The 23,469-nt window shown below is 45.7% G+C and overlaps 4 protein-coding genes across 4 annotated transcripts; 2 read left to right on the top strand and 2 right to left on the bottom strand.

Moving 5' to 3' along the window:
• Positions 1-652: 652 nt before the first annotated feature.
• Positions 653-1,019, top strand: F4822DRAFT_370173 (uncharacterized protein). The gene has a single exon (XM_051456253.1). It carries the CDS (start codon positions 710-712, stop codon positions 935-937), a length of 228 nt encoding a protein of 75 aa, XP_051310456.1. The 5' UTR covers positions 653-709; the 3' UTR covers positions 938-1,019.
• Positions 653-2,794, bottom strand: F4822DRAFT_415930 (SGNH hydrolase). The gene has a single exon (XM_051459285.1). It carries the CDS (start codon positions 2,391-2,393, stop codon positions 1,101-1,103), a length of 1,293 nt encoding a protein of 430 aa, XP_051310455.1. The 5' UTR covers positions 2,394-2,794; the 3' UTR covers positions 653-1,100.
• A 1,470-nt stretch (positions 2,795-4,264) lies between these two features.
• On the top strand, positions 4,265-5,633 carry F4822DRAFT_370107 (uncharacterized protein). The gene is made up of 3 exons (XM_051456252.1): positions 4,265-4,596; positions 4,661-5,191; positions 5,251-5,633. The coding sequence occupies exons 1-3, from the start codon at positions 4,461-4,463 to the stop codon at positions 5,403-5,405; spliced, it is 822 nt and encodes a 273-aa protein (XP_051310454.1). The 5' UTR covers positions 4,265-4,460; the 3' UTR covers positions 5,406-5,633.
• A 4,277-nt stretch (positions 5,634-9,910) lies between these two features.
• F4822DRAFT_438483 (ras GEF) lies at positions 9,911-13,626 on the bottom strand (the record flags this gene model as incomplete). The annotated part of the gene is made up of 5 exons (XM_051462523.1): positions 9,911-9,938; positions 9,996-10,266; positions 10,327-10,543; positions 10,594-12,918; positions 12,976-13,626. The coding sequence occupies 5 exons, from the start codon at positions 13,624-13,626 to the stop codon at positions 9,911-9,913; spliced, it is 3,492 nt and encodes a 1,163-aa protein (XP_051310453.1).
• Between the last annotated feature and the right edge of the window lie 9,843 nt (positions 13,627-23,469).

The following is a 23,469-nucleotide window of genomic DNA, read 5'->3' as shown; positions in this document are numbered from 1 at the left end:
CGACTTGACCCAGACCCCAACGAGGTCTTCGTTCCCCCTTATCCAGAACATCGGAATAATGACTAACAAGTAACAAGTGGAAGAACCGTGCCCTCATCGTGATAGCCCCCATCTCTGGGTAGGAATTCACGGCTAGCCCGCTGAGTGGCTTGCTAATATGCCACATGGGATTTCCTTGGGCGCCGACGACGCCCGAAATCAATAGAGCGAGTCTTAGTGTCAGGTCGGTGGCGTGACCCGGACGGAGGCCAAACGCCACCACCCTATAAATCTACGATAGAGTCATAGGTTTGAGGACGGCATCAACCCGCGAGCCATCACTCGGTCCCGCCGAGTGCCTCGCCGATCTAAGCCAAGGTTGTTGACTCTTAGGGGCCGAACAAGGGGATGCATAATCCTTCAAGCACAAGTGGAAACCCCTTTTATGAGCATTGGTCAAGAAATTCGATAGCGCCTTGCTGATAAAAAGCGAATGCCCCTATTAGCTATCACATCCGGAGTACTATATTGTATAGCCAGTATATGTCTGTCTACTATGTAAAGTGAAGAAACCGTATGCCAATAACCAAACACTCTAGTTAGGCCGTCTTACTCTAGGGGAAAAGGGGGCTTGACCTACGTTGGGGGTTAGATCACTATCAATGTAAGATCATTTGTAACCATCTAAGCCTTAAGTTGTTTAATTCTTGATTGAATCCTCGTATTATAGATGCACATCCTGTATCAACATATCACCTATCTCATATGGTTCCTTCTAATGTTCCCAAAGTCGGGCATCGTTGTCCCTATAATGATAAAAACCCAACCCATCAATTCCCTTCAAGCTACTATACTCATTATATGCCTCTTTCCCTTCTCTTCCATAAAATGTAACAGGTATATGCAAAAACAACATGACTTAGCCAGCAATAAGCGCCAGCTTATGGGTATAAGATAGGGGAGCGTGTCCCCGACACCAACACTCTAAAGGCAACCGCTGCACATGTAAGGATACTTAATCCCTTGCTTAGAGACATGCTATACTTGCATGCTCTCATTCTACCACGGTAAACGCCAGCAAATCATATCTTAGCGCTGTAAATAACGGAACAAGCCACGTATTACTCTAGCGTATCCCACACTTCATAAATCTTATCCCTCATAACCTCGTGACCGAGGGATCTAGGATGAAATGTCTTCCCATAGTACGTAGGGACATACCACATAGAGTTCTTCGCGACAAAGTCACCTCGGGCAAGCTGCAAGGTCGGGTCTTCGTATTTTGACATAGCCATGTAGCACAAAGCCAACTCACCCCAATCCCCAGATGCTTGTGCAGGCTCAAGACACGACGTGGGGTCGACAAGAGCCGAGTTTGGGGGCAAAGTCTTGAAGTCAGAAATATGTTGTGGTCGCGTACCGTTCCTGGCATTGTCTGGGCCTCCAACAAGGAAGAACCATGTATCCGTACGACCGTAATCAGGTTCGGTAACATTCGGCTCGCAAAATCGATGGCCATCGAACTTCTCGTCGTAATCCACGAATACCAACTTGTCTTTGGTGAATCGGGAGTTTACGCGATCGACTGTCTTGCGAAGCTTGGCATTGACCGTTACTACCATAGCATTCATATTGATTCTCAGATCTTTCTTTAGCTTGGGACCATTCCACCATATACCAAAACTCATATCATCGCATTCGTCGGTGACGTCGTTGAAGAAACGGGCGTACCCCGTAACCGTGATAAGGAAAGACGGTTTCTTCTCCCAGCGGACCTTGTCGAGGATCTCGGTGATAATGACGTTTAGTCGTTGGTCGAACTCGTCGCTCTCGATTTGAGCTTTCGCGTTGGCGAGCGCCGCCTCGCACGTTCCCGAGTAGAAGTTATAGAAGCGGAATACACATGCATTGATAACATCGAAGAAACCGAGGTCATTGCCACCCATCGATAAGAGGGCAAAATCTACAGGCAATGAGACATTGAAGGTATCCACTTGACTATCCTGAACGCCGGATAACATGTCCTGAGTCGTAGCCCCCGTACACGATAGAAACTGGAAGCTCGAGGCATTCCGCCCCCCTTGGCTAGCTAACAGGTCGGCAGCAATAAGCTGAGGGTGGGCACCCAAACCATGCCGGCATTCATCCTCTTTACCATTTACACCAGTACCAATTCCTGCGCTGTATGAATCGCCAAAGGCTGCGAAACCGGCCGGTGGGACGTTGCCTCCCGATGGATTTAGGAGTATGGGGAGTTGGGGTCGTCGATGACTGCTCGAGGCACTGTTTCCGAGGACATGTTGGGTCTCCGGAGCGACTAGACGACGCTGTTGAAAAGCGCGGCTAGAAGCGACCCCGGAGAAAACGACGACGGGAAATAAAGAAGCTAAGCGCATGGCGAAGCCGAGCTTCATGGATAATACAAAACAATATTCATAGTTCGGGTTACATGTATTCTCGAACTAGAGATCAGATGAAGATAATCATTTGGTAGATGGAGCTAGGCAGCTACAATAAAGTACAGTAATCGATAAGAACCCCCCAAAGCTTGCCAACAAAACGAGGCTATGTGTTGGGTAAGAGAGGGTCTGATAAGGGTAATCACGAGGCGAAGGAGGCGAAGTCATCGGTTGAACCAATCTTAAGCTTTGGTCCAATGCCTCGTGCACATGCAAAGTAGCAGGCCCCTGATTCCTTCCGCTAAAATGGTAAAGGTCAGGGGTAGCTACGCTGCTATGGTGGGGGGAATAGGGTTTGTCAGCTACGTACAGCGCATCGGTGCATACGATACACCGAACTATCGACCAAATGTACAGGTACAGAAACTTACTTAGGTACACTGACAACAATTACAAAATAGCTTTTCTTTCGCAATGAGAAAACGTCGCAACAAGACAAGGGAATTATACCAACCAACCCAATAACCATATTAACATATTAAAGGATTCACTAGAGCCATGTTTAACTCTCTTCAACGTCACGTCGAGCAAGGCTTAATGACAATAATCGTTTTGACTGGAGACTTCAACGGTGGTCAAATTGAATTGCCTTTCTGAAGCCATGCAAAACCGATCACTTCAAACGTGAAACGATACGTGCTTGGGCGCACTATAACACTAGCGACGCGACCACTTGCAGGCTTCAACGACCCAATAGAGGAGGCCTGGCTTCGAAGTCCTAGGTCAGCTCGCATGAGAGCCCTAAGATGCTGAAGTTCTCAAAGATAAACCGACTTCAGGATACGACAGGACATGCTTTGAGCCTTCCGGCCTTGGGATATATCAGCTGAGAAAATATCAGATCCGAATAGGGTTAAATAACCCTTGGTGAAATAGCTGGCAGCTCAAATAAACCGAGGTCGATTCTGAACCTCGCGAACTTACTCTTTTCTGCTGATCCAGCTTTCTTTATTTCACTGAATGAAAGACAAAGAGACATGACATCGAGTCCAAATATTGCGGCCGGATCCGATAGGACCCGATACACAGCCTCAAGTTGGACGTCAGTAACAGGACTCATGCATACTGAAATCTTGGATACCCAGCTGGTCGGTACCAAGCGGAGACTATTAGTATCGATGGTGACTTTCGTCATTCCAATAACGGATCGCGAAACAACGATAAGATTGTGCCGATAGAACATTCTACCGGAAACGCGGGTACCTGAACCTATGTACAAATCATATCGAGTTGATTAATGTTTGTAAGAAAAAGAAGCTGTCTTGCTACATGTAGCTATGGCATTTTCAAGGTCCTTACATATGTAATTCCGAGTAGCACAATGACGTCAACATCTGCTATGAACCCCACCAACGTCATCGCCTCGAAGCTGTTACTTGACCCCACCTCAGCTTGTCTATCTGCTTCGACCACTCACACGTTTCCAAAAACGTCGTTTCCTACCAAATTGGGTTAAATAGAGAGAAGATTATTTCTTGGAAAGCTTCCTTCCTAGGATCGAGATCAAATACAACTTGCCGGTACTTCCAAGTTGACTGTGGCACATGGCTCTTGAAGATGTAAGTTGTCGTCGGTGGCGACCAATCCGAAGCTCCAATGCCAGCTCCGGTTCGATGTCGTCAAGCCACATGAGACCGGCAGGTTAAGAAATGGGAAGAATACGGATCTTACAAGGAATCTCTTTGTTCAAGCCCCATGTTCCTTTCCTTGCCGTTCTAAGCGGCCAGCCACCCTTTCCCTTACAGGAAAATCTCTGTATGTTATCATGAAAGACGTCAGAGATAACCCACTCTCTGCCCGGTCTGCCCTACTGTACTACATGCGTTACGAGAATCTCCATATAATACCCAACCCAGCCCTGCCTTGTCTTGGCTATTTCTAATTCCCCAGATTTACGCTGCCGTATACAACCTAATTGTCAATATAAACTTCTTCTATTCCTAACTGCCAAGAATCCTACCTGAAACTGCTACACTTATTTCTTAAAATTATATCACCGTATAACCTAGTAACAAGCTCACGATGGAAACTGTAAACAACATGGCGTCTGCGGCCGCTAAGGCTGTATGGGGTGAAAGCAAACAAAACGGCCAAGAGCCTATCTCAGGCCAGACTGGTGACACATCTAAGGGTGAACCATATGATGCCGGCAACATTGGTATGGATCTCTACTAGTGTATTACAGCATACGGTGTTCTAGTGACTAACACAGCCTACGATAGAAGACCCCAAGAAGCAAGCCGCCAAAGCAGAAACCAACGGCGAGACCAACAGAACAACAGAACACACCGACAGCGCTCAATTTGCCAAGAATACTGGCACCGCAGCTGAATCAGAAGAAACACCAGACAACCCATCAACAGACCTAAAGTCAAAGAGTACACCAAAGGACTCTTCTAAGGCGCAGAACGATGTACGAGACCCGGAGGATCCGAAGACGAACCCCAAGTCTGCACCAACAGATGTCAACGACGCTGAAGATGGTCCCAATGAAGCTCAGAAGTTAGATGGACCGGGACCTAAGCCTATTGATGAGGTCGCACGTGAGCATGGTGGTGATGCTGGTAAGACCAGCGAAGGTGGATCCTCCGAGAACAAGGACGAAGGCGCCGCGGACGAGGAAGATGAAGATGGACCTGATGCAAAGAGCAAGGGTGAGGGTACTGGCGAACAATATGTGAAGAGTAGTGGTCTACAAGCCGACGGTGGAGATTTTGATGCCACGAAACCTGGTGCGGGACGAGAGGCTGATCGTAAGTTCTCATATCCTACCCATTCATTTATAAACTCGGGATCACTAACAAGAGACCAGGCCTACTAGAAGAGAAAGGCATCCACCCTGGCGCCAATGGCCCTAGCACCGGCGCCGACGCCGAGGAAGACGAATCAGGTCATGGAGGGGATAAGAAGGATAAGGAAAAGAAGAGCATCGGCCAGAAGATTAAGGACAAGTTGCACCGACACTAAGTGCATCTAACTCTATTCTTCACATCCTAATTTAGTATGTTCTATGTATCATGATGACGATCCACGATTCCCCCTTTATCTCGAGAGCTGCGAGGCTTCTCGGCTTGTTTGATTAACACTCTCCGCGACATTTGACTAGAGAGCAGGAGTGGTTGTTCGGGTTTTCTGAAAAGGCTAGCTAGCTGTATTCCTGTTAGTATAGTTGTGTAATATGACAATTTGCCTATGCTTGCTCGTCTCTAAAGTTGTAGATGTGAACCTCACCGGCATAGAGCAATATAGGTTCCTTTTTTCAACACTTGAGAGAAGTACTATGCTAGACCAAGAGAGGTCATACATATAGATAGCATACCGAAATATTAGTATTGCGTTTGCGCATTCTAAGAATGTCAATGAAACGTGCTAGTCCTAATAGCGCCGTATATCTTGAGCTACCCACCTACTATACCGATGAATACTTTGTCTCCTACTACTTCGCCTATGACCCGCAAGGATAACCATGTGTGGTACCAAAGATCTTTAACCCTCCGAGTGTGAGAAGATCATCGTTCTATCCTTTTGGATAACAGACAAAGGCACCGGGTCGTGCCTCGATATCCGCCTGCGACTTATCCATCCACCCGAGAGCGCTAGTCTAGGAGAATAACAAGCTTACTCGACAGCCTAAATCTCCGAGATTTTCATTATACCATAGGTATTTTTCAATGGCATGAAAACAGGTGAGAGTCTGATTGGTCTGCTTAAAAAGACATCCTCCTCTTATTGGAGTCAACGTTATACCGAACGGCATACTATAAAAACCAAGACCAGAGATTAGGGGTCAATTATAACGGTAACCAATACTCTTAAACTTCATCTCTGAGTCCTGACACTCGGGACCGAGTGACGTCTTAACACATGCAGTCATATCACAACCTCATATCCTGAATCACTCCAGGGTCTTATACCGATCACCGCGGAGGGCATAAGCGGTACGACATCTCGATATAAGCATATAGGCACAGCAGCAACCCCATACTCTCGATGCGGATGTACACAGTGAACAAAATCCACGAAAATACATACCAGAACCTTTTCAGAATTTTACTCCCCAATGTGATACAGAAACAGGAAATAAGCAGAAAAACTACTGTATGTCAGCCATGTGGCAGGCCTGTCAGGGGGCGGGGGCCGAAAGGGGTAGTAAGATCGAGAACCGAACCGAACCGGCCTTGTCAGCCGGATTTTACCAACGAGCTGGCTCCCCCGGTTACAGTGCGTGGAGTGGTATGCGTGCTTATGCTGCTGTTTCTGTTGCTGTTGTGCATTACTGTAATGTACTATGGTAATTATAGAATTGTTGTCGTGGATATAGTTGATGGGCTACATTTAGGTCGACGTGCTGACGCCCCCTTTTCTTTGGCATAGTTGGGGGAGTATGTGCATATTTGGAACTTTGGGTTGAGATCTATATTAGTATTTTACTTTTAGGATTTGGTGGGTGGTGCTAAGTTTCCGAATGTGCAAGAGTATATGGTAGCCTAGCTAGCAGTAGTAATCCTTCGGTTGCCAAAGCCTATCTCGACTCCTTTCCCTTACCTAGGTATACGTATCCAATATACGCAAACTTACCATGCTGCGAGTCAAATGTTTCAAATGTATCAACCCCAAAACGGGTATGTATGTGCGTAGTATATCTTGAATTCGCACCACATACATCCATACGTTGCGATGTACACACCCAAATACATACATATATATGCGACACAACTCGCGCCTCGCGTCTCGGCGAAGTGGTCTCGCGAATCATCTATCCATATGCGCATTGTGTGACTTCCGATAACACAGCAGATAGATCCTTCATTCCCTCAAAATATCTCATACATATCTATCGCCGATACCTGCGTCGGCATCCGTCTAGGGGGCTTGCAGAAGTACAAGCAGAAGCGGCCGTAAGGCTTTCTTCATTCTGCAATATCCGTATCTATTCATCTATTTGTTTCTCTTTTTTCTATTCTTACACTAGGAATTGCGTATCGGGACCAATCACAAACTCGTATTTATATATTATCTGGACATGTCTGGGGTACCACAAACCCGATGAGACATACATATGTCGTGTATAGATATCATGTCACTCGAACCGCGTAAGGAGGTAGAGGGGGGTGCGATGTCGTACGACAGTGCGGGCGCGGTACGAAAAGACGGGCTGGGTTTGACATTATCTGAGTTTGTGTGTGGCATGCAGTGCTCCCGTCTGAAGAAACAACAGAACAAGAAAGCGATATAGAGAAACGTAGTAATAATAGCCCTAATGTTAAGGGGACCTACCTTAGCTGCTCCCCTCCCACGGGTCTCTTCAACGTGGCTCTACGTTATGCGTGGGTAGACGGGTGGAGGGTGTGGTGCGGTTATAAGTGAATGGCGGGGGATGCAAAGTCGTATGCGGAGGAGCTGGAGGCATTATGTACGCACGGGCAGGGACCCCGAAAAGGGATAGATACCACGAGGCCGTCAGCATCGAGCTTTTTGGCTGGGTGAATAGTGGTGTCGACTAAAGCAAAGAGGAGGCAATGGTTTCGAGGGAGAAATAAATGGAAAAAGATGAATATATAAAAGAATAAGGGAGCCGAATAGATCTGATATATGCTCCACAGACTACAACTGCTTAACATGAAGTCAAACAGAACTCTGAAAAAAAAAAAAAAAAAACAATGGGAAAGGGAGATCATGATGATATGATATGTTCATGATCCCTCTCTTTCCGCATTCTCTAATCCCACCCCGAACGTCGTCGCAAAATCATGCCCGCAGTACATACAAACGAACACCCATCCCCTCTATCCCCCATACCCATCTCCATCCACTAAGCGAGCATTCACCTACATATGAGACATACATACATACACGCACATATATGTACGTATCCATCCATCCATGGTAGGCATGCACGCGATTGCATTTGCGGCACGGGTGGATTCCCCTACAATTCGCTCCGCACAAAAACCCCATAGCATTAAAAAAGAAAAAAAAAAAAGAAACTCCCCTAATGCACCTCATACCTAGTACCAATCCTTCCGCGCCCGCGGGCCGAATCGCGTTCTGCGACGGAAATGTCGTACATAGCATACAATACACATGTGGTTGGTTGTAAGTGTTGGGGGGTCTGGGGTACTTACTTACAGGTAGATACAGTCAGCATACATATATGTGGTTCAACTATCAATGACGATTGCGGCGTATGTCTTCGATCCCCGGGAGGCTGGGGTTACCTTGATGAAGACGAGGGTTTAAATTTTTCATCTTTGGGAACAAGTTAAACATGTAGTGGGAAAGAAAACAGTTGTATATATCCTAGACGTGTGTAAGGATGTATAAGCATGCCAAGTAACTTGAGTTCCACACCGGTGACCGGCTGATATAATATCTTCACCTAGTCAGTCTGGGTAAATATTGCCCATAGTAGACCCCTAATATCTCGATGGGTAAGTGAGGTTAGAGCAATGTCGATAGCATAACCGGCCGTTCTAGCATATTTGCTTCTAATCATGGTATTACTGGTTTATAATCCCTTGACGTGGTTAATCTAATAGATCAAGAATATCATCACTTCCGCGGAGCATTTTCGGACTAGTGAGTCAAGGGCGCGAAGTTGACAGGTTCACAATGTAAATTATATCCCAGCGAACATAACGCCCGGGAATTATCCGATCTATATAGCCCATAACATAAAGATGTCCGCGTAGACCGACATGGTAGATCCGTCCTTGTAAAGGCCCCTATATTCCCATGAACCCGGATTAAAATCCCAGAGAAGATAAAGAAACCAACTACATGGATGTCTGAATAGCGAACGAGGTCTATATGGTATAAATGCGAATGGCCCTAACTGGAGGGCTCTCAAGTGATTCCTTCGAATCTACTTGTCTTTCTTTAGTCCCCGACAGGTGTCCTATTTGATATTTTCCGTTCCCATTTCGTAATTGCATGCTTCGCTATCATTGCTTTCGTTATGGGCCTCCGTTTAACTCCAGTGATAACCTTGAAACGCCTTGCTAGTTGTTTGGTCTATTCGATTTGTCTGCAGGCGACAAGGCCCAAGCGTAGGTCTTTTTTTGGAAAGATAGGTGATATTTCTCCACCCGTATGGCCCACTATTACTTGTCGATTGAGCGAGACTGGAATGATATGTAGCTGATTCTAGGTGTTTTAGAAGCTAGCTTTCCGTAGGACACCCTTGCTAGTCTATGTTTGGTCTTTAGTTGGCCGTATTCCCTAGGGTCTGGAGAAGCTGCTTAAGCCGAGAGGCATTAAACGTCATAGCCGTTTTAGATATAATAATGTAGTAAACTGGCTCTGCAAATCGTCCAGAAAAACAATATGCGGTAGCAGAATGGATGACGGCCCTTGGCGTAACAAGGTCATCCTACTAAGCCTATGTGCTACAGATATCTCATAGAGAACCCAGGTCCAAGGAAAGCAAATGAGCAACCGGGTGGCACAACCTATGACGGAGGCGAAGTAGCTCATAGGAAACCAGACTCGGCCAGGACTCTATCGGACATGTAAGTCTTTGCCTAAATATATCAGCTTCGTGCATAATGAACATACCTTACGATCTTCTCGTCTTCACGCTCACGAGGCTCTACTATCAAACTTTTATCGTACATCTCGTGCACATCTCCGGCAGCTTGCATATTGCTGAGGATATAATCGTGTAACTCCAGCACGGGTTGAAGCGAGTACGGTGAGTTTTGGTATAGTTGAATATCACGGATGACTTCGGCAGTTTTTGCACGTTTGGCGAAGTTGATCAAATTGGTCTTCTTGATAATTGAGGGAATACCGTCCTCAATGAAAGTAAGATCGGTAAGATAGACACCTATATAGCGTATTAGGATTGTAAATTATGAAAATGATTGAAACGTGGATATGAACGCACCAAAGAAAGGAATGCATGGGGGGTTAGCAGCATGCAGAGCCTCTCTGTACTCTCCGAAATTTTTCGTGCTTGCCATTAAGCGTCGCATCGTCTCCAAGACGGCTTGAGTTCGAGCTGGAACTTGATCCCATGTTCGCTTCAAACGAGCAATAGGGGCAGTTCCAAGGGCGGATATGATTGATGTTAAAGTAGAGAAGTTATTGAGACTCCGGCATTTCTAATTTTGTTAGTTGATATGAATTAAAATAGTCTGAGGGTAGCACTTACATCAGCGACTGAAACGAAGTGTTTGATGACAATCACTCGCTTCTTCACATCCATTTGGGCTAGAATCATCTCCGCAACCCAATTTGTCATTTGATTAGAATGTAGAATAAGTGCCTTGACATTAGGTGCTGGTTCTGGCTCATTTTCGCCAACCTTCTTCTGCCAGGTCTTGTTGAGACATTCTGTTGGCTTGATCTTACCATACAGCCTCGACTCAATGATTGTCAATTGTCGCGCGAATTCAGTAACATCGATGTCAAGGAACTTAAGTTTCTTCATATTCTTCGGCATGATCGGCGGCGGTACGTTGTTCGCAAATGTTTGAATTAAGCGCTTAGATGAGATCTCTTTGCCGCTCAATCGCTGGTCTAATACAGCCATAAGATTGTTGGCGCCGGGAGTTTCAGTAGATTTGACAGTGTCTCTTGCGAATGCGTATACATCGCGTATGAGCTGCCTTGTCTCGTCGTTCGGCTCCTCCATCCAGAAGTTCTCGAACCAACTCTTGATAATATTTACCACACGGAATCGAATCAATTTCTGCTTTCGATCCCTCCAGACATCGTAGTCAATAGTGCTCAGCCCCTCCGGCGGTTGAATACTGAAGCGTTGTACTAAAAGCTCGAATAATTCCCGTGCTGTAGTGAAGGATCGATATGTTAGAAGGAATGTGTTGTTAAAGCTTGAGTCCGCCTTATCGTGTCTTGTTAATTGCTCAACCAGGGCTAGTAATGAACCACCCTTGACTGCAGGTGGTGATGTCTTGAGATCCCAGGATAGATCATTTTCGAGATCAAGTCGTAAGAAGGCCGGTGTTTCTTCGGTTTGTTGGACGGCACCTTGAGGGATGGAGGTCTCTCCCAAAATTCGCTTGAGCTTGGAAGGATCACCAGCTTTTCTATGAATATTTGGTGCAGCTTCACCCTCGGTATAAGATGCGGAGCCCATGAGAGGAGGCCTAACATCTAATAAATTACCGCGAGATCCCGAGCGTGTATGTATCGAGTCAAAAGAGGGCATTGTATCTCTTCGGGGTTGTTCCCTCGGTATGTTATCTTCCCGCATGCGAGCCTCAAGTTGCTGCTGCATGTTGATTTGTACTTGTTCAGAGAGAAGTTGGAGAGAAAAGCCGATATGGGAGGAGTTTTGTTCCAAAGCTCTCGCGCATTGCCTGACATACTCTAACCTGCCTTCCAACGACTCTCCACGCACCTCAGCCCACTCGTCACCAAGAGGACCCGCAACAGCTTGACATCCTAGAACCAGGTCGGATACGTTGTCATAAAGACTTTGCTTGTTGGTGCTGAAGTCGGCAAGTTGAGGAGTTTGGAAGGTATTCCCTAGAGAGGAGAGGTCGATGGACTCGATCATCGCAATCCACGGCTTGAACATTTCTAAAACTCTTCCTCCGGCAATGCAGACATTGTTGCCAATGAGCTCGTGTTTATAGGGAGACACAATTTTATCAGATACGCCCAGGTTCTTTTCCAGTTCCCTAATGCTAGAAACTAGCATCCTCTTATACTCGTCAAGTCGCTCGAGAAGTTTGCCGTCAAGGATTGCGCTAGGCTCAGCGAACCCTTCATCATCCTCCAAGAAATTTGATGTAATGGGATCGCGAGGCCCAAGTCCGTTGTTCTGCCAGCTTCCTCCGGCTGCACTGCCTATCACGAAGCCAGGGAATAATCGTGGGATTTCCTCGCCTCTTTGTTGTCTAGCGACCTCGACAAAACTGAAAACGCCTCCGAGTACACCGTCGGCTTCTTGCATACATTTTTGGACAGACTCGGCGTTGGGCCAGTCGGCAGCGGCTATATGGGACGAAATAACAAGCTTGGAAAACTTTGACATCATGTCTCGGAAATGGGGATAAAGCGCCTTGTTTGTGGAGATGATGGAAGGCTGCCCAGAGTGGTTATCGGTCGTACCCGAACCAGCAGCTAGGAGCAATCGCAAATGATCGGAAATATCCTCTGCGCGCGCAACGTATTCCGATCGGTTATTTGTCGTGATCGCATCTCGGTAGCGGTCGATAGCACGCTTCATATTCGCCACAAGAAGATTCCATGATAAAGGCTGTGTAGCACCATCGTCGAAAAAAGAGCGGGGGATTTGCGCCGCTTGTGGAAGATTAAAACTGGTACCTGTAAAAGAGGTGGCGGATGCCAATGTTGGTAATTGGCTAGCACTTGCAGACATTGCGAGATGAGTGTTGATATAAGTGTCAGCTCGTGATCGTGTTCCTTGCGAACCATTGATAGAATCCATGGATGGTGAAGGAGAGACCCCGACGCTATCGCTACCGAAGGCACGACGTCGTGGTGGCTACACAATACTGTAAGTAGGTGGTACATACACGCGTAAAGGGGTGATTGTACTTACTAAGGACCCCATCGAGCTTTTCATGAGTAATTCGCCGTCGAGCTCCGATGCTGATGTTGCCTCCGAGTCCTCATCTTCATCTTGCATTAAGCCTCTTGCCATCATTTCCGGAGGTACCCTCGTCTTCTCTACCATGTTCACATTTATCCGATCTCGGGGTCCGTTTTCGTTGAATGAAGTGGGAGATTCGAGCGGGAGTTCCGTGCTACTCTCCCCGGTCATGGTGTTATAGTAGAATAGCCTACCATCCGGCGTAGCCTGTGGTATCCAGAAGTCGGCGCCAGATCTTCTAGAGGTCCTCGTGCCCTCGAGGGGTAGTCCGTTGAAATCATCTTGGTCTGACTGATCTCCATCTCCAAACTCCTCTTCGTATACTACTTGATCTTCCAGCTCGTCGTCACCATTGTCTCCATCGATATTTTGCATCTCGGGAATTTCCTCAGGGTTCGTGATGATCTGACAATAGTTACTTGGAAACCAGCCGCGGACCCCATTGATCACACCGTCCCACCATCCACTCTCCAACTGCGTGATGACCTGGATGACATCTCCTTCATGAAAACTCAGACTTGTTCGATCATCTGCTTCATAATCGTATAGGGCTCGGACGTATAGTGTGCCAGGAGGCGCGGTGCCTAGTATTCCGTTCATGTTGTATGGATATGGATTATAATCACGGTCACCGCTGGATCGACCCAACGATGCCGGGTTCCTCAACTCGATAGCCGAATCGGGGTTTTGATCGAGGGTGTTAGATCGGGATCTATTGCGCGAATTGTACGTGTTATTGTTTTGATTTGTTACTATTGCCGACACTGGAGACTGTGTCATGAGCATCGTGACGTCGGATGCGCCAAGCGTAGCTACGGATGATTCGAGGCTGTGGTATTAACTCATGTCCGAGTCGACACGGAATTGAAAAGACGAAGTATATAGAAGAATAAGATCAAGCCGTCGAGATCGCGTATAGATAATCTGTTAAGTATCGTCTCACAGTAAAGAAGGCACGAAGGTAAAGGCGCGAGGGTATAGATCGATAAATGTCGCCGTCGTCGCTATCGGATTCGAAATCATTAAATGAGAAAGGGGGCAAAAAAAACCGCGAATTTCAGGACGACAGAATCAGAAGCGAAGTTGAAAAGGTAACAAAAAGAGAATATAGAATGTCTAGTGCAATGATTTTCTTTTCCTAATCCTCCTCTTCTCTCAATCGGAAATTGACCTCTCGTTTGAATTTTGCCTACAAGCGCCTAAGGGACCTGTTTGCCGGCGTCGATTGGTGCTAGAAGATGGGTGTGAATGGTTGGTTGGGTGACCCTCCTTGCGATGGGCGGGTAAAAGAAGTATAAGGTAAGGAGTTCAATTCGCTGACGAGAAGGGCTAGTACGGGGTCACTCAGGTCAACTCAGGACTGGCTCCTTCTGACACTGACACTGACCGTATCTGTATCTCTTTTCCCCCAGGCAGGTAGGCAGGCTAAGGGCTGAGGGCTGAAAGAGAAACAGACCTATGTGGATAGTGGTCGTAACGAAATGTCGGCTTGGGTTACAGCCTATGGGATTTAGAGCTTTTGCGTTGAGGGCGAAGTGTGTGTGTGTGTTAATCGGCGAGGGGGGGTGTGTGGGTTTGTTTGGCTCAGTCCGATAATAATACATATACATACATACACATGCGTCCACATCCACACATACATGTACACACAGCCCGAATGTATGGGAGGTGGTAGTAATGGTGGTAATGGGGTGGTAGTGGTCGGAGTGGTGGCAGCAGTAGTAGTGGCAGCGGCGGTGGTAAGAGGTTAGAGATCTGAGTCGGGGTTCTTCCCTCGTTTCCCACCGTATCACTTTTCTGATCTCCCCTATCCATCTATCCACTTTGAAGTATCCTTGTAGTATTATGTACACCGTACCAAGTAGTATTTGGCGGTACTTTATGTATTTATCAAGGTTTAGAATACTTGAAGCAACCGTTATGGGTAGGTTAGTTTACGTTGACTATACCCCATGCGGTAATAGTCAACGGTCTTAGCGTCCGTAGCGAGATACCCCTCTTTCTTTCTCTTGAGAAGGGGACCCCTTTTAAATTTTTCCGTCCAACCCAGCAACCCTCGAGCCGTATGTAGTATAGTATGAATATTTTTATTGTCTTTATACACCTATCGATTCTTTTTGTACTTGAGAATTTTCACGGTTCAAATGGACAGCTATTTCGTTATAATAATAGTTACTGATGAATGATGCATAAATACAAACAGCTATACATATATCACCCGGGTCCGAGTCCTGCAGGTTGAACGGGGAGCGGAAATATACCGTGGTAGGAATTTATGTAGCACCTCACCTGTCAATTCTTAAGACACCCCGCTGGCGTGTTTTTGACATGAGTGCCGTAAAAGTTAAATCTGCTGGCACGTTGTCGGCTTTTTAACCACCACCTACTGGGAAGAGAAGGAGCATGCGAATGAGGAAGGACTACTTAATCGATTAGGCGTTGATTATACCGAGATGTTGAATCGATTGCCTTTTTCGAGTTAAGTTAGAAAGTCAAGGTTACCTAGGTACCTAGGTATTAATTCAACCGATTCGATATGCATATTTAGTGTCGTCAGTCAATTACTTACCAACTCTCTTATACTTCATTTTTTGAGTCGTTTCTTTTTCTTTTTGTGCGTTGCAACCTCGGCCGCCTGCTGATTCGAAAGTTGCCGATAAATTATAAATTATCGAAACTGTAAGGGGAAATAAAACATTAGAAGAAAAAAAAAGAAATTTGGATATGGCAATCAACTGAGAATCAAACAAGGATCTAATCATTTTGTTTGACAGTTTAACATTCCCATTGTTACTGTAACTTTGCATAAAGACATCCGTGTTAATGATGTATAATTTCTACTGTATCATATGCGATTGATCTTAATATCATTATGTAATATGCCGGAATACTTTGTAAAGTCCGATTTTAGATAAGCTTACCCGATCAACATCAAATACAACCTTGGTGGACAGGATGGGTGGGACAGGCAGCTGAAAGGCTTACATTATGATATATACTATATCTATTTAAAGTCTTGAAACTATATCATTGGTAGATATTTAGCTAAAAAGGCCCTATGACTATAGTCATACCCGACTCAATGAGTAATCGTTCATAGAGCTGAGTATAATATGTATAATGATGTATTCTGGATAAGATGCTTCCTACCTGAGTGCTGAGCATTGGTCATATCGGCTATCTCGAAAAAGATGCCAAAATGATAGGTAGTGTAGCGAAGACCCGAGTCCAAAGATTCGTTTCCCTGGTGCTAGAACTACTGTGTACGTATCAAGGGAGGGAGGGGTGGCACAGCCTTTCACGAAATGCGTACTGCATTCGTAGTGTATGGGTATATGCATGCAAGCTGCAGTGACCTCGTGCTCGTACCTCTTGGCGAACTGACGGTGCTATACACAGTACGGTACATACTATATATCTGCGAGGGATGAGGCTCGGTGAAGCGTTAGGAGAGGGGCGAATATACTAGTATACAAAACGCTAGAGCTTCTCATACACGTTTCCCCTTGCGTGTCAACTACACGTGGGAACATGTTCGCTTGTAACGGTATCTTTTTGTTGTATCTTTTGATGTATACTTATAGAACTTCAAATTTCAATACCAGTAAATCCAAATTACCCTAATTGCTTAGCAGCAGCTATCGGAATATTTCGAAGACGCATGGAAGACTTGGAAATTCCTAACACACAGACACCGTCCAGCAAGCAATGACGCCTTACTGCGGACTAGGTGTCTAGGTAGGGATAGAAAATGGCTGGTTTAATATCAATGCTAGCAACCGTTGCACATACCCCTGGACTACGCCCTCTAGTTGCTACCGCATATGGGACTGAAAAAAAAGGAAGATCGTTCGATGAATTTTCTCATTAGATTGTCCACCAAATTGGATTCGAGTAACCCGGCCCTCTGGAGTCTACCCTAGATAAACAAGCACCCCCTGCAGCCCCCTGGAAACCAAGAAGTCTAGACGGTTGCTGATCTAACCGATCAACAAGGCCAGGGACGAAAAAGATAATGTTTTCATCGCTACATGCGGATGTGCAAAGGACTCAATACACATTGGATTATAAGTGAGGCAATCCAACAGCTTATCTCTAACCATCCCGTCAAGATTAAACCACTTGAGAATAAGAAATGACAGGAACAGCTTCTTTAGGAAGTTGTTCTCTATGGTTGGTATCAGGTAGAGGGCACGGGAAAGTGGGAGGGCGACCTGACACAAACTTTTAACTAACACACATGTTGAGGCCACCACGGGAGTAAGCCTTGCCCCTCGGTCAATAGCAATCATATGTAAGTAGTACGATACTATGTATGGCGTTGTAAGTGTCGTTTCAACCCTCCCCACCAGCCTTGCTCACGATTACTAAATATGTGCTTGCTTTTAGGATGAAGGCCGAATTCCCGTGGGCACGCCATGATGCCTAGAAAGCTACCTAGGGATGCGACTAGAAGACATAAAGGCAACTATCAATTTCATCGTGAGCCCATCGTTTCCTGAGAAAAAAAAGGTTATGTCAAGCATCAACGAACCCCCACGTTCTGGCTAGGAGCGGGAATAATCATCGACCCCCCAAATCCTCCAAGTTCTGCTTTTCCGCCATTTTGATTAAGGAGAGTGGTTATTAAGCTAGAAATGTCATCTGCCCGATCCTGCGACCCTTCGATACACAAGATCCGGGAATGGGCGCTCTTGTCAATCTCAGCTTTTCTGCCCCCAATTGGCTTCCCGCAGCTCCACGTGGGGTTGCCTTTGCGATCCTACCAGACCAGCCTACGACCTGAGGAGGGGCAGCATCCAATGGGCGGGCCAATGCAGTTCGACCAAGCACCGCATCAACTGCTTGTACTCGCACGTACCCGTGTACTTCAGCTGCTTCTGCTTGAACTGTGTGATACAAAGAGGCAGGCCGTGTAACCTGAGAATGGTTCGGCTTGAGACCGACGGGGACTGCGGAACCAGCCTTCCCATGCGCATCATCCAATAGGTAGGGCAGATCAAGAACGAGTCAATTTTTCAAATGTGATAGAAAAGCAAAAGCGAGAACGAGCTGTATTCCAAGTTTCTCCTATTACTGAGTACAAGAGGCCTCCTTGAACTACTATGTAATTGACTCAGATTCTGTGATTACACAGTAGTTTTAAACAACTATTTAAACCTGAGCGGAGTACGTTCGGCTGGTCCGAAAGTCATATCCTACCATTAGAGAAAGCTTGGTGTTTGTCTTCCCGATTAGACGGGTCCGTTTGTTCGCTCAGCCCTGGCGAACCGTTTGCGGTGTGGCCGGGTAGAAATATCCGTCTTTGCGCGTTTTTCGGGGACTCATCATTTGGAGGGCTGCATGCCGGGAATATCTATCTCTATTAATCTGTATTTCGATTGCGCAACATGAATACCAAATAGAACAATAGTGGAAATATTGTATATCTTCCCACAATAAAAAAAAAATAAAAAACAATTATAATATTGGATGTTCTATGTGAGTATTCGGTCCTATCATCGCGTGGCATAAGGCAAGGAATAAGTGTGGTACGGAGCACCACCGCTTATGTTTGAATAAAAGATCTTCAGGGGATAGGTTCCATGGATCCGGCGCGACGAACTGACTGCCGTTTTCTCGGCTTTGCGCGCAAAAAATGCCCGGAGATGTCAATGGATTTCCAGACCATTGGGACGCCAATCATGAAGGATCTTCCGGTGTCCTTGTTGATGGTCCGTCTAAACATGACAAGCCGTTACTTATCCAACGCATTGTTCTCCTGAATACACTTACCATAATCGTAATTTATGATGAAATATGCAGCCTAGGAATCGCGTCAAGTGGACCTTGGAAACATTTCAGAGTCTCTCATTGCTGGTTCTTAGCGGATATTACCTACACTAGACCTACTTTGGCTTGACAATCTGGGTTAGCACGGCGTGGAGCTCATCCGGAAGAGTCCCGCGAAACCCCAGGACCTCGGTTTTTTCCAAGGTTTCAAACCATCCTAATTTCTACACACTACGAGACTTGTGAGAATCCAGGGGTGATCAAGCCCTGTGCCGGGGCTACGGATTCTGTCAAAACGAAAATGGATAAACACTAAGCACACATTTCCTATGGGCCTGCTATGCGATTCAAATTACAGCCATTATGCTTGAGTCCATATGGTTATCAGATCTAGAAGTGAAGTCATAGCCATTGACGTCTATGTACGTAGCTCTCATACACCTAAGAGCGGGAGCTAATCAAAGTCTCCTGTACTCCAGAGTTGAACGGAAAGGCAATGGATCTTGGATCTACAAGCGAGTGGACCAACGGAGCTCGTTAGACGGTCAACACCTCGAACTCGTAGTGATTTTAGTGTTGTGGGCTGATAACTCCACTCATACTCCTAGCGTATCGAACCCGTTACCCGTCTCGTTTCTGGTATAACACACTCTTAACGATACTCGGTATCACTTGAGTAATAGGAGCGCCAACATGGCAATTAGAGACGATCGTGAGTTATCTGTCCACCCCCGTACTAGGGAAACAATCTGATTCACTTGTTTCCAGGAGTTGAAGCCAAATGAAGCATTTAATATATGAGCTGGGGAGTCTCGGCGGTTATGAGGGGACAAACTTGCATTAATAGATCATATGGCCTGTCTCACTAGTATGATTTTACGAAGCAGTTATGGGTCCATTGAAGAGCGAAGTGCCCTTTGTCGCTACGTAAGTCAAAGCATGAAGCGGTCAATACGCAACACGACGAACCTCTCATGTCCTGCCACGCAGTCGAAATTAAGAAGTCGAAGAGATTCCAATCTCTCTTCCTCCACTTATGTGTGAAAGAAACCCGGACATGTCGTCTCGTGATCATGAAAGCTCCCATTATCGGAACGGCGACCAAAGTCGTGGAGCTTGTGGGACGGACATCCGAGTTTACTGGAGTTAAGTGCCCGGTCGAATAAGTTAATGCAGAAAACCAATGATTTACATTGGGTGATGGTCATAGAAAAGGAGACCCTTAATTAGTTATTTTGCTAGAATGTACTTTGCGGGCTAATTTCCCACCATGAAATAATATACTAAAAATATCTTCACATGTTCATATGCTCGATGAAATATAGATACTATAGATTAAGTAGTTAGATTTGTTAATCTCGAAAGCCAGAATAATGCTTTCTAGAAGGGTGGAAGGGGGGGGATGAAGAGGGGAAATGGAAGGATTGTTAGCCGTTCCCCTATTATAATCAACTTCATGCGTCCACAGGTATCTCTTAGGGTCTTGGAGATGCCTAGGTAAAGAGCCTAGGTAAAGACGGAACACGCAAGCAGGTAACAAAGAGGGACAAATCTCCATTAGGTAGTTACTTACATAGAAAACTGTCACGTTGACCCAAAATGATCGCCAGTTCTAAACCAAAGCCCCTCATTGAATTCGGTTCTCTGCCCCGCTCCCAACTGTCAACCCCTCACCACTAAACGAAACGGTGAGGTAGCATCTTGTAAGTCGGCAAACCATAGTGGAGAGACAATTGGAACGTCCCTCTGTCCCTCTGTCCCTCACGTCACGGGGGGGACGCATCCGACATTGAGAGTTTTTGATGATACCTATTCCTTCTCGATCGCGAAACACTCCAACCAGTAGAAGTCATCGACGCAAAGAAAAGGCAAAAATAATCAAATAATCAAATAATCTGATAGGGGACTTTCTTAGATCGCCAGCAGCTCCCCACCACGTTTCATTTTCTTATAATTTAAGCATATATGTTGTAATCTATACATAGAAATAGAGAGATACATAAGATGTATAGCACCGCACCCATAAATGTATCTACTGCAAACCCAAAGTCAAATTCAAAGCCAGAAATTGGGGTCGGAGTGTCCTTTTTTCGGCAAGCACTTAGCACACTTAGCACACTAGCCTCATTTTCTCCATTTTTCTTGCATATTCTTGCATCATGCAAGCGAGGCGGATGGTCAGCTTTTGGAGTTTGTCGACCGGCAGCCAGTCGATTATGTGCATGCACTGACGCTATTTTCGGATGGGATTCGCTGCTCCTCATGACTACTTCTCTTACACTCTTACACCTCTTACACCATAAGTCGACTGGTCTTCTTTTTCTTTCTTTCTTGTTGGAAATTAACCTACACTATATACGTGACACCATGTCTGAGGTCTTTATTAAAAACTGAAATGGGTCTCGGCTGACTGAGATCGCCAAATGTCAGCATTGGCAGTGAGAACGAATTTGCGATTCCCGACCTTCTTAGTGGTGCGCAAAACAATGTTTAAGAGATCCTACCCAAGATAACCCGGATAACCCGTCACCAACTATTGGGAAAATTTGGGAAAATTTTCGGTATCGTAAGATTACTAAGTAAAGACAGATAGACAAAATACAATTACAACAGTATCATCATCCTATGAAAATTTGGGCGAACCAGGGGTTACCGGTACACACATATGTACGAAGAGCGATGACGGAAACTCTGGAGCCTCATCACAATGAAACGGCATGTTATACCTAGGCAATGGGATGGTGGGGGAGAAATACATGACTTACATCGCGAATACTACTCTGTCTACTCTTCCACCACACACTCATTTACGATATTTACAATCTAGAGAGAAAAAGCTCATCGTAAAGAACATAAGATAAGAAGTGGAAAAAATGCAAGCCTTTCAATAATAATGAAAATAATAATCAATCTCACAGGCACGGGAAATGAAAGTGGTCAGATCCATAAGATTGGGAATCCCATTCATTATGATCCGTGTCCCCTAGGATTGCACTGATTCTAATATTCATGTACATAATTACTGTAAGTACTGCCCAGCATGTAAGACACTGATAGCTTCAGTCCTTATAAACGGAATAAAAAAAAAAGGAGATGCCGGATCTTTTTCAGCAACGAGAAGCAAGACAAGTTTCAATTTCCTCTCGGTACTAATGGGTAATAAAATATACAAGAGGCATAGCTTAGAAACGTAGCTGGCATCTATTCCTGTCGTATACCTCGCTAAGCTAAATTAGGGATGTCCATCTTGCTGCTTTTTGCCGACAAGCAAGGAGCATTTTGTTATTTTAGGTACGGGAAGAATACCTAGGTAATAATATTATGGATCATGGATGGGTAATCTTTTTTTTCTTCTTCCTTTTTTCTCTTTTCTCTTTTTGACACGACGACACGAATCGGTCACGGGTCACAGAGTTGAACGTGGCACGCCAAGATGAAAGTGGAAATGTGGATGGAGACGTGGATTTAGATTCCCTGCTTTTTTTACTACTATTTTACTACGTACTGGGAACATTACTATGTACATTTTTACGGACCCCTCGGCCTTTACATGGTTCCATTGCTGTTCTTTGATTCTTCCATGTCCCGTTCTTGCCCTTTTTTTCTATTCTTCCCCCCCCCCCCCGCCGAACCCCCCCTTTTGTGGCTGGAGGGGAAAGGGATTGAGTTTGAATTGAAATTTGGAGCTGACAATTTTGTACCTACCCCCCGCCAACATCCCACCACTAAACTTTTTTTTTATTGTTCTACAACAGCAGCAATTGAACTTTTTAAAATTGCCCCTCCTAATGTCCGCCGACTGGATATAGACGGGAAACCACAAGCAACTAATAAACTCCTTAATGTATTTACACACCACATTACATATTCCTTTTAGATATTCATATTCTATATGTCCCAACATTATATATCTATACCTAGTAAATATCCATTCAATGCAAAGCTAATACGTACATATGTACATGTATGTATTACATAGCGGTGTGAATAACCTGGTTTGCACACACCGCATCCGTTTGTACCAGAAAGAAACACTTCCTGTTGAGCGAAGCGAGAAATAATCCCTAAGAACAAAGTTATCCTAGGTATCTTAGGTACCTAGACTGCTAGGGTTAAGGGGGGATAGGTACTTCGTCAAAGCCGTTATAATCTCCACTGGAAGTCGCATCCCCGGAACGCCCTGGTCGCCCTGTAAAGCATTCTGCAAGTCCACCGCCAAGGTACCTGAGCAGCCCTGCATAACACCGCTAATTACAGCACCAAGAAGCATCCACCCCCCTAGTAACCCGTGCAACCGGCCCGTATCCACTCCTCACTTGACTCGATCGGGCCACCTTTGTTTGAATCCCACTTCCACTTTGACCACGGCGTAGGCCGTAACTTACCACATGCACCAAAAATCTCCATCCGCCTCACCTAGCTAGATGTACCTATCTAACCAGAACTATCACACCCCACCGTCAAGGCCAACCCACATTGGTCTACATCTTTTCCAATCCGACTGGTTCATCGCATGGTTATCGGCGTTCGTGCTTGCCCCGCTCCTTAGCATCGCCAGCTATCAATGTACGTATCACCTTCTGCCCCCCTCTCCCCCCCTGGTACCCAGCCGCCTGATATTTTAGCGTGTCAGTACGCGGTATGAAGTACGTACCGTCCTCTCCAAGATCG

The sequence above is a fragment of the Hypoxylon trugodes genome (genome assembly GCF_022578975.1).
Source record: "Hypoxylon trugodes strain CBS 135444 unplaced genomic scaffold F4822scaffold_9, whole genome shotgun sequence".
In the NCBI taxonomy this organism is placed as follows: Eukaryota; Fungi; Ascomycota; class Sordariomycetes; order Xylariales; family Hypoxylaceae; genus Hypoxylon; species Hypoxylon trugodes.
The sequence above is the reverse complement of the archived record's forward strand: the minus strand, read 5'-3'. Positions and strand labels throughout refer to the sequence as shown.

What these genes read in the sequence shown, in the direction of transcription:
- F4822DRAFT_415930 (XM_051459285.1), bottom strand. Translation starts at nt 2,393, where the DNA reads ATGAAGCTCGGCTTCGCCATGCGCTTAGCTTCTTTATTTCCCGTCGTC.
- F4822DRAFT_370107 (XM_051456252.1), top strand. Translation starts at nt 4,461, where the DNA reads ATGGAAACTGTAAACAACATGGCGTCTGCGGCCGCTAAGGCTGTATGG. An exon ending in ATATGATGCCGGCAACATTG is followed by an intron (nt 4,597 to 4,660) that starts GTATGGATCTCT and finishes AGCCTACGATAG; the next exon opens with AAGACCCCAAGAAGCAAGCC. An exon ending in TGCGGGACGAGAGGCTGATC is followed by an intron (nt 5,192 to 5,250) that starts GTAAGTTCTCAT and finishes ACAAGAGACCAG; the next exon opens with GCCTACTAGAAGAGAAAGGC.
- F4822DRAFT_370173 (XM_051456253.1), top strand. Translation starts at nt 710, where the DNA reads ATGCACATCCTGTATCAACATATCACCTATCTCATATGGTTCCTTCTA.